Source organism: Seriola aureovittata, chromosome 18, assembly GCF_021018895.1.
Source record: "Seriola aureovittata isolate HTS-2021-v1 ecotype China chromosome 18, ASM2101889v1, whole genome shotgun sequence".
Lineage (NCBI taxonomy): Eukaryota > Metazoa > Chordata > Actinopteri > Carangiformes > Carangidae > Seriola > Seriola aureovittata.
In genome coordinates, this window is record NC_079381.1 from 3868430 (window position 1) to 3880631 (window position 12202).

The 12202-nt window shown below is 31.9% G+C and overlaps 1 protein-coding gene across 1 annotated transcript in view; it reads left to right on the forward strand.

The window, feature by feature from the left end:
- LOC130186466 (cingulin-like protein 1) overlaps positions 1 to 4585 on the forward strand; it is a 57681-nt gene extending 53096 nt beyond the window's left edge. The window contains exons 20-22 of the mRNA XM_056403620.1: positions 644 to 752; positions 1580 to 1743; positions 2094 to 4585. Of these exons, the coding sequence (XP_056259595.1) occupies positions 644 to 752; positions 1580 to 1743; positions 2094 to 2214 (394 nt within the window). The 3' untranslated portion in view covers positions 2215 to 4585. The remainder of the gene's footprint in view (positions 1 to 643; positions 753 to 1579; positions 1744 to 2093) is intronic.
- Positions 4586 to 12202: the final 7617 nt, after the last annotated feature.

Sequence of the window (12202 nt, forward strand, 5' to 3'; positions counted from 1 at the left end):
TAAATCCTTTCACTCACTTCTTAATGAGGAATCAGGAACTGCTAAAATACACAACATTGGGAACAAGCTCAACACATATCTGGTTTTACACTCACATGCTGCTGTACATGTGTGTTACGGTGGTTATATGCTATATTGCATAAATATAGTATAGTTTATTGCATATACAGATCCCTGTCTTTACAGTTGATGATTAGCAGATGAATTTCTCAGTGGTTTGTCTTTTGAATTCCTGCATCACAAGATACTGTGGTCAGTCTGCTTTGATTTCACACCAAAAAACTGCACCAAACTCCTTTTACCTTAGCTGCACTATTACAACCTCATAAAAGCAAACCAATAACAACTGGACTTGAAAACTGTTGATAAGCTGAGGTTATTTTTACCAATTGTAACAGAACAGGTAAAAAAAAGACAGATGATGGATGCAGGGGTAGCTGTTCAGATTGACTGGTATGCAGCAGTGTCATCTACCAGTTAGAGGGCACGGGAAGGCAGAATACAAGGCCATTAGTTTCAATTCAAACACTCTTTCAAGTCTAACAGTGCCATTTTTTGTGCAGAATCATTGATTGTAAAAGAAGAAAAAACACAAATCCTTGTTTCTTGGCTAATTTTTGTGCATTTTGTGTTTTTTTTGCAGGAACAAGGCTGTTCTGACAAACACCATCAGTAAACTGGAGAGGAGGATCAATGAGCTGAGCGATCAGATGGAGGAGGAGAACAGGGTAGCCAATGAACAAAAAGATCTGGTGAGACACACACACACACACACACACACACACACACACACACACACACACACACACACACACAGTCTGATCAAGTGCCTGACAAATAAAAATATACAGGATGTTTAGAGCAGTTTCCTGGCTGCAGAATGCAGCAGGCAGTTATACTGACAAACTTTATGTTTAGCAAAACAATAGTACTGATTGGTTTGACAAAAATCTGAAATATAAATACATAAAGAAGCCACAGGATCAAACATGTATTACTGGAAAAACTTCAGTTCAAAAGTTTAGATTGCTTGTATAATCATCAACATTGTAGGTTTGAACATATATGAACATGTGATGATATCGTCGTCTTTCTTTTTTTATTTTCTCTTGAAATGCATCGCTTTGGAAAGGTTAAAGGGACTTATTTATGCCAACCAATTTAAGACTGTAAATATTTTCATAATCTTTGATCATAACTCGTATCTCTCCCCTTTAGATATGATGGGAGGTTTTTCTATCTTTAGGACATTCCCACGTTTGTGGACATAACAGTTTGCTGTGCTTTTAGATAAGCTTATTAGAAGATTCCCTTTTTAGGAAATGTCTGTCCTGTAAGAAAATGCCTTTGAAGGTTCTTTTGGGACATTTCTTTCTGTAATATTCCCTTTGTGGCCTTCTGTGTTTGGACACTTGGAGGGAATGCTGTATTGAGACATCAAAAGACATATTCATATGACTTATTGGCTCGTGCACAAAAGTTAAAATGCATTAGTTAGCTCCTCAAATGAAATGAGCAGAGAATTGATTGTGCCCAGACCCGTCTGAACCAAACTAACCGGAGCTCTGTGATCCTCCAGATGACCCAGAGGATGCGCTCTCTGAAGCGGCAGCTGAACGAGGCGGAGGAAGAGACGAGCAGGAAGGACGCGCAGTACCGCCACACCCAGAGAGAGCTGGCCGAGGAGAGGGAGACGAGCAGCCGGCTGCAGAGACAGCTGCTCGACCAGCACCTGCAGACGAAGTACGCACTGTATACACACACGTATTCAGAGTTTGAGGATTAAACTGTCACTCCCTGTTGGCCTGCATGTATTTGTAAAAAGATTATAGTTGGCCTCTTGATGTAGTGTGTAGCATCAGTATGGTTGCTATGGTTAACAGTGGTTAAAGGGTCAGTTCACCCCAAAAAAAACACTTTCTTACTTACCTTTTATGTATCCTATCATAGTCATGCAGATAGTTTTAGTTTTATTTTTCTGAGTCATCTGCCTGTTTATATTTATGTTCATCTCCCTCTCTCTTATTCACACACCTTCACATTATTTCCCTGGCAACAAGAAATGAAACATCGTCTCTCTGTTTCTCTAACAGGCGTAAGGAGACGCTGACGATTCGTCAGACTCTGGACAACCTGAAGCTGGACCTGAGCATCGACGACGAAGAGGACGACCTGCAGCCACAGCAACAAACAAACAGCATCACCAAAGTCTAAATCACACGCTCCATTTATATAAATATTATTTTTAAAAGCATAAAACCGACTACATCTTTACACTGACATTGGCAGTAAACCGGACTCTATCTCACTTTAGGCAAAATTATCTCAACTCCTGACATGTTAATTAACATTATATTTTATTCTTCCTGTAATTTCCATATAATTACAGAGACAACATTGAGACTAATAGCTGCATTTTGTTAGTTGTGTTGACTCTGTAAGCACTTGTTGATTTAAAGAAAAATCTGCTCTATTTCAACACAATTACATATAAATTCATTATGAATTTATCACTGATAGCTTTAAGTTCTCCATATATGTAGAAATATGCTTCCCTGTAGACAGTGTTTTTAAACTTACCTGCGAAGCACTGACTAAGGTTACACTTGCAATTTATTAGATATAATTAATTGGAAGGGAAGTCTGTGTCTATAGTATTTTTTCTATGTACTCAATTACAAAGTTTCTTCCTAGAAGTGTCCTGAGAATTTATTACAAAACTAAAGACTTTAATTATTTATCGCCCTCTCCTGGTGACCGGAAATACAATCCATTTTATTTACATTAAAGACAAAGGGAGAAGCTCCTGGTGGACTCACAGCCTCACTGTCACTGAAACACATTGATAAACCTTTCAACAATGAGGTCAAGTGCTTCTTTTCATATGATATGACATGACATGTTTTCTCTGCTTGTTTTCCAAAGAGCATCCAATGTGCATCAGCTTGGTGCAGAGAGATGTTGACACATAGTAAAAGGAAAAACCTACTGGTGACAGTAATGAGATGAGATGGATTTGATTAAGGTGCCTTGAAGATTGTGACCTGCTGTTGTAGTTGCCACTACAGAGAAACAGCTGGAGTCTGTCAGAATCAACTTTAAACAGACAGAAGTACATTTTGGAGTGTGAATTTTTTTACAAGCCTAAAATTCTGAATGGACACTTTTAATTGTGAGAAACTTCAGTTTGATGAGGTTCAGAATGGGACATCATTTTCACTGTGACCTCTCACTGACTCAGAGAAAGAAATACTGGTTTCTCATAATGTCAAAACAAACTTCTTGGATTCTGTAGCGTTTGCTTTTATTTGGTGGAGCTTTGCTGACAGTTCTTTCGTAAAGAGGGATTTTCCATGTTAGAAAGTGTTTAGTTTATTATGTATAACACATTCTTCTGCAGTATTTGAACATATCCCACGCTGGTTGTTGACATATTACAAGGTAATGACACACTACATGGAATAACTGCAGAGGGAGGGGTTCTTTGGACGTGATTGTAGCTGTTTTTGATTCACTCACAAAAACAATTAAGATTATTTATATTGAATACTTTTTTTGTGCATTTATGTTGTTTTTATGATTTGGAGATTAGTGAGTTTTCTGTATTTGCAGTTGCTGGGCAGGGCAAAAAATACTTTTGGAAAATAAAATTATTTTAGAATTCAGTTTCAGGTATTTAAGGGGGTTTGCTGCTGTTTGAATGTAATAAGATTTAAGGGATAAGATTTTTTGTGTCAACGAAGAAGACCAAGAAAATCTCATGTCACACTTTCTGTTAATGTGCATCTTGAGATGATTGTATTTTATCCAGACTAAAATCCAGAGTTAGGATGGGTTTACTTAAATTTTTTTAAATGTTTAAAAGCACAACAACTGACATTTTATGTCTAAATGCTGTTTGTATGCAAGATGTCTGTTCATGCAAAATGTGGCTGAGGGGAAAAAACAACAACATTTATATTGTGTTAGAAACACAGTTTATATGCTATGTGGTTTTCTGTACCATCTGTTCTCTATGCTCTTATTTTGGAGGAATTGTTTTTTTCTTTTTAAAAAGGAAAATAAGGGCACAGACGGAAATAAACAGGACTGGGTCATTCATTTGAAATCATCAGTAGAAAATGGGGCTCATCACTGGTTTAATTCTTAGATCTTGATCATGGCCAGTCCTGTAATAACAGTCTTCTGCATGTTCTCTGAATCTGAATCTGTTGTATCTGTTAGAAACACGTAAAGCTACTGTTCAGATACTCTTTGGATTTTTATGTTTACACATGTTGGTGTATTTTGCTTTTTGGAAAGAGGAGCATAAATTACAAAAGTTTTAAAGTTTTCTTTATGAAAGAGTTTCATATTTTAGCTGTTGGGAATATAATTGCTTCAGTGTCACTAGTGTTTTCTCAAAAAAGAAAGTGGCGGTGCCTACAGATATGTAAAAAGAAATGAAATACACTTGACTTATTTTTTTACTACACTTCACATTCTACTGGTTCTACTGTGGGTATTTATTTTTGTTTTTCATATTCTCTCCTTTGGTGAGAAGTTTCTTAGTGCAAAATGCAAATAAACTCTTCTCCACTCTGAATTCTAGCATGTGTCTTTGTTTTATGAAAAAACCCTTTTAAAGCAGCTATTTGAAAGTTTTGTTATCGGTACATAGCAAATGTTAGCATTAACAGCTTTTTACTTAGAGAAGAAAGGTTGCATAGAACTTTACTCATCAAGTTTCCAGTAGTGAAAAGCAACCCTCTTGTTTTGGTTCTATTTTTACCATTTTTCTTTTCTTCTACTGAAGTTAGCATGCTAACCAGCTAGCCCCGGCCCAATTCGCCAGTCTCATCACTTTCCAATACCGAGGCACTTTAGCATTTAGTCTCTGATATAAAACAATATCACCTTCCTCCATCATGTATTATGTGGGAAATATCTCATATTCTGTCTTGTTTGAAAAGTTTACATGTTATGTAAAAACAGTTCCCGTCTTTTTGAGAGAGCAGAAGTTTTCCTCCGTTTTATAGTTTGAATCACATTTCTACGTGCAGGTATGAGAGAGCTGGGTGACTCAGAAAAAAGGTGCAATTTTGTAGAAAAAAGGTGGGTTTCTAAAGAAAATTCCAATGCATTTCTAATGCATTATTTATTCCCAGTTTTTGGTGAATAACTTTGGGAAAATTTTGAATTTTAACACCAAAAGTTGGTGTTATGACTTTTTTTGAAATTTTATGCCATACTATACTATGATGTTTTTTGCCATTTTTATGCCTTATTATACTATGATGTTTTTTGCCATTTTTATGACTTAATATACTATGACGTTTTTTGACAATTTTATGCCATACTATACTATGACATTTTTTGACAGTTTTATGCCATACTATACTATGATGTTTTTTGCCATTTTTATGCCTTATTATACTATGATGTTTTTTGCCATTTTTATGCCTTACTATACTATGACGTTTTTTGCCATTTTTATGCCTTACTATACTGTGACGTTTTATGCCATACTATACTATGACGTTTTTTGAAATTTTATGCCATACTATACTATGACGTTTTTTGCCATTTTTATGCCTTACTATACTATGATGTTTTTTTGAAATTTTATACCATACAATACTATGACATTTTTTGACATTTTTATGCGTTATTATACTGTGACATTTTTTTAAATTTTATGCCATACTATACTATGATGTTTTTTGCCATTTTTATGCCTTATTATACTATGATGTTTTTTGCCATTTTTATGACTTAATATACTATGACGTTTTTTGAAATTTTATGCCATACTATACTATGATGTTTTTTGCCATTTTTATGCCTTACTATACTATGACGTTTTGTGCCTGACAATACTATGACGTTTTTTGCCATTTTTATGCCTTACTATACTGTGACGTTTTATGCCATACTATACTATGACGTTTTTTGAAATTTTATGCCTTACTGTACTATGATGTTTTTTTGAAATTTTATACCATACAATACTATGACATTTTTTGACATTTTTATGCGTTATTATACTGTGACATTTTTTTAAATTTTATGCCATACTATACTATGTTGTTTGCCATTTTTATGCCTTACTATACTATGACGTTTTGTGCCATTTTTATGACTTAATATACTATGACGTTTTTTGAAATTTTATGCCATACTATACTATGACGTTTTTTGCCATTTTTATGCTCTACTCTAATATATATTTTTTTGGCATTTTTATGCCTTACTATACTGTGACGTTTTGTGCCTGAGTATACTATGACGTTTTTTGCCATTTTTATGACTTAATATACTATGACGTTTTTTGAAATTTTATGCTCTACTCTAATATGTTTTTTTTTTGGCATTTTTATGCCTTATTATACTATGCCGTTTCATTCCGTACCATACTATGACGTTTTTATAACCATTTATGCCTTAATATACTATGATGTATTTTTGAAATTTTATGCCATACTATACTATGACATTTTTTACAGTTTTATGCCATACTCTACTATGACGTTTTTTGGCATTTTTATGCCTTATTATACTATGCTGTTTCATTCCTTACCATACTATGACGTTTTTATAACCATTTATGCCTTATATACTATGATGTATTTTTGACATTTTATGCCATACTATACTATGACATTTTTTGACATTTTATGCCATACTATACTATGACATTTTTTGACAGTTTTATGCCATACTATACTATGACGTTTTTTGGCATTTTTATGCCTTATTATACTATGCCGTTTCATTCCTTACCATACTATGACGTTTTTAGAACCATTTATGGCTTAATATACGATGATGTATTTTTGACATTTTATGCCATACTATACTATGACGTTTTTAGGCATTTTTATAACATACTATACTATGACGTCTTTTGGCATTTTTATGCCTTATTATACTATGCCGTTTCATTCCTTACCATACTATGACGTTTTTAGAACCATTTATGCCTTAATATACTATGATGTATTTTTGACATTTTATGCCATACTATACTATGACATTTTTTGACAGTTTTATACCATACTATACTAAGACGTTTTTTGGCATTTTTATGCCTTATTATACTATGCCGTTTCATTCCTTACCATACTATGACGTTTTTAGAACCATTTATGCCTTAATATACTATGATGTATTTTTGACATTTTATGCCATACTATACTATGACATTTTTTGACAGTTTTATGCCATACTGGACTATGACGTTTTTTGGCATTTTCATGACTTATTATACTATGCCGTTTCATTCCTTACCATACTATGACGTTTTTAGAACCATTTATGCCTTAATATACTATGATGTATTTTTGACATTTTATGCCATACTATACTATGACATTTTTTACAGTTTTATGCCATACTCTACTATGACCATTTTTGGCATTTTTATGCCTTATTATACTATACTGTTTCATTCCTTACCATACTATGACGTTTTTATAACCATTTATGCCTTAATATACTATGATGTATTTTTGACATTTTATGCCATACTATACTATGACATTTTTTGACATTTTATGCCATACTATACTATGACATTTTTTGACAGTTTTATGCCATACTATAATATGACGTTTTTTGGCATTTTTATGCCTTATTATACTGTGCCGTTTCATTCCTTACCATACTATGACGTTTTTAGAACCATTTGTGCCTTAATATACTAAGATTTATTTTTGACATTTTATGCCATACTATACTATGACATTTTTTGACAGTTTTATGCCATACTGGACTATGACGTTTTTTGGCATTTTCATGCCTTATTATACTATGCCGTTTCATTCCTTACCATACTATGACGTTTTTATAACCATTTATGCCTTAATATACTATGATGTATTTTTGACATTTTATGCCATACTATACTATGACATTTTTTGACAGTTTTATGCCATACTATACTATGACATTTTTTGACAGTTTTATAACATACTATACTATGACGTTTTTTGGCATTTTTATGCCTTATTATACTATGCCGTTTCATTCCTTACCATACTATGACGTTTTTAGAACCATTTATACCTTAATATACTATGATGTATTTTTGACATTTTATGCCATACTATACTATGACATTTTTTGACATTTTATGCCATACTATACTATGACGTTTTTAGGCATTTTTATAACATACTATACTATGACGTTTTTTGGCATTTTTTGACATTTTATGCCTTATTATACTGTGCCGTTTCATTCCTTACCATACTATGACGTTTTTAGAACCATTTATGCCTTAATATACTATGATGTATTTTTGACATTTTATGCCATACTATACTATGAAATTTTTTGACAGTTTTATGCCATACTGGACTATGACGTTTTTTGGCATTTTCATGCCTTATTATACTATGCCGTTTCATTCCTTACCATACTATGACGTTTTTAGAACCATTTATGCCTTAATATACTATGATGTATTTTTGACAATTTATGCCATACTATACTATGACATTTTTTAACAGTTTTATACCATACTATACTAAGACGTTTTTTGGCATTTTTATGCCTTATTATACTATGCCGTTTCATTCCTTACCATACTATGACGTTTTTAGAACCATTTATGCCTTAATATACTATGATGTATTTTTGACATTTTATGCCATACTATACTATGACATTTTTTGACAGTTTTATGCCATACTATACTATGACGTTTTTTGGCATTTTCATGCCTTATTATACTATGTCGTTTCATTCCTTACCATACTATGACGTTTTTATAACCATTTATGCCTTAATATACTATGATGTATTTTTGACATTTTATGCCATACTATACTATGACATTTTTTGACAGTTTTATGCCATACTATACTATGACGTTTTTTGGCATTTTTATGCCTTATTATACTATGCCGTTTCATTCCTTACCATACTATGATGTTTTTATAACCATTTATGCCTTAATATCTATGATGTATTTTTGACATTTTATGCCATACTATACTATGACATTTTTTGACAGTTTTATGCCATACTGGACTATGACATTTTTTGACAGTTTTATGCCATACTATACTATGACGTTTTTTGGCATTTTTATGCCTTATTATACTATGCCATTTCATTCCTTACCATACTATGACGTTTTTATGACCATTTGTGCCTTAATATACCAAGATGTATTTTTGACATTTTATCCCATACTATACTATGACATCTTTTGACAGTTTTATACCATACTATACTAAGACGTTTTTTGGCATTTTTATGCCTTATTATACTATGCCGTTTCATTCCTTACCATACTATGACGTTTTTAGAACCATTTATGCCTTAATATACTATGATGTATTGTTGACATTTTATGCCATACTATACTATGACATTTTTTGACAGTTTTATGCCATACTATACTATGACGTTTTTTGGCATTTTCATGCCTTATTATACTATGTCGTTTCATTCCTTACCATACTATGACGTTTTTATAACCATTTATGCCTTAATATACTATGATGTATTTTTGACATTTTATGCCATACTATACTATGACATTTTTTGACAGTTTTATGCCATACTATACTATGACGTTTTTTGGCATTTTCATGCCTTATTATACTATGTCGTTTCATTCCTTACCATACTATGACGTTTTTATAACCATTTATGCCTTAATATACTATGATGTATTTTTGACATTTTATGCCATACTATACTATGACATTTTTTGACAGTTTTATGCCATACTATACTATGACGTTTTTTGGCATTTTTATGCCTTATTATACTATGCCGTTTCATTCCTTACCATACTATGACGTTTTTATAACCATTTATGCCTTAATATACTATGATGTATTTTTGACATTTTATGCCATACTATACTATGACATTTTTTGACAGTTTTATGCCATACTGGACTATGACATTTTTTGACAGTTTTATGCCATACTATACTATGACGTTTTTTGGCATTTTTATGCCTTATTATACTATGCCGTTTCATTCCTTACCATACTATGACGTTTTTATGACCATTTATGCCTTAATATACTATGATGTATTTTTGACATTTTATGCCATACTATACTATGACATTTTTTGACAGTTTTATACCATACTATACTAAGACGTTTTTTGGCATTTTTATGCCTTATTATACTATGCCGTTTCATTCCTTACCATACTATGACGTTTTTAGAACCATTTATGCCTTAATATACTATGATGTATTGTTGACATTTTATGCCATACTATACTATGACATTTTTTGACAGTTTTATACCATACTATACTATGACGTTTTTTGGCATTTTTATGCCTTATTATACTATGTCGTTTCATTCCTTACCATACTATGACGTTTTTATAACCATTTATGCCTTAATATACTATGATGTATTTTTGACATTTTATGCCATACTATACTATGACATTTTTTGACAGTTTTATGCCATACTATACTATGACGTTTTTTGGCATTTTTATGCCTTATTATACTATGTCGTTTCATTCCTTACCATACTATGACGTTTTTAGAACCATTTATGCCTTAATATACTATGATGTATTTTTGACATTTTATGCCATACTATACTATGACATTTTTTGACAGTTTTATGCCATACTATACTATGACGTTTTTTGGCATTTTTATGCCTTATTATACTATGCCGTTTCATTCCTTACCATACTATGACGTTTTTAGAACCATTTATGCCTTAATATACTATGATGTATTTTTGACATTTTATGCCATACTATACTATGACATTTTTTGACAGTTTTATGCCATACTGGACTATGACGTTTTTTGGCATTTTAATGACTTATTATACTATGCCGTTTCATTCCTTACCATACTATGACGTTTTTAGAACCATTTATGCCTTAATATACTATGGTGTATTTTTGACATTTTATGCCATACTATACTATGACATTTTTTGACAGTTTTATACCATACTATACTATGACGTTTTTTGGCATTTTTATGCTTTATTATACTATGCCGTTTCATTCCTTACCATACTATGACGTTTTTAGAACCATTTATGCCTTAATATACTATGATGTATTTTTGACATTTTATGCCATACTATACTATGACATTTTTTGACAGTTTTATACCATACTATACTATGACGTTTTTTGGCATTTTTATGCCTTATTATACTATGCCGTTTCATTCCTTACCATACTATGACGTTTTTATGACCATTTATGCCTTAATATACTATGATGTATTTTTGACATTTTATGCCATACTATACTATGACATTTTTTGACAGTTTTATGCCATACTGGACATGACATTTTTTGACAGTTTTATACCATACTATACTATGACGTTTTTTGGCATTTTTATGCCTTATTATACTATGCCGTTTCATTCCTTACCATACTATGACGTTTTTAGAACCATTTATGCCTTAATATACTATGATGTATTTTTGACATTTTATGCCATACTATACTATGACATTTTTTGACAGTTTTATACCATACTATACTATGACGTTTTTTGGCATTTTTATGCATTATTATACTATGCCGTTTCATTCCTTACCATACTATGACGTTTTTAGAACCATTTATGCCTTAATATACTATGATGTATTTTTGACATTTTATGCCATACTATACTATGACATTTTTTGACAGTTTTATGCCATACTATACTATGACGTTTTTTGGCATTTTTATGCTTTATTATACTATGCCGTTTCATTCCTTACCATACTGTGACGTTTTTAGAACCATTTATGCCTTAATATACTATGATGTATTTTTGACAGTTTTATACCATACTATACTATGACGTTTTTTGGCATTTTTATGCCTTATTATACTATGCCATTTCATTCCTTACCATACTATGACGTTTTTATGACCATTTGTGCCTTAATATACCAAGATGTATTTTTGACATTTTATCCCATACTATACTATGACATTTTTTGACAGTTTTATACCATACTATACTAAGACGTTTTTTGGCATTTTTATGCCTTATTATACTATGCCGTTTCATTCCTTACCATACTATGACGTTTTTAGAACCATTTATGCCTTAATATACTATGATGTATTTTTGACATTTTATGCCATACTATACTATGACATTTTTTGACAGTTTTATGCCATACTATACTATGACGTTTTTTGGCATTTTCATGCCTTATTATACTATGCCGTTTCATTCCTTACCATACTATGACGTTTT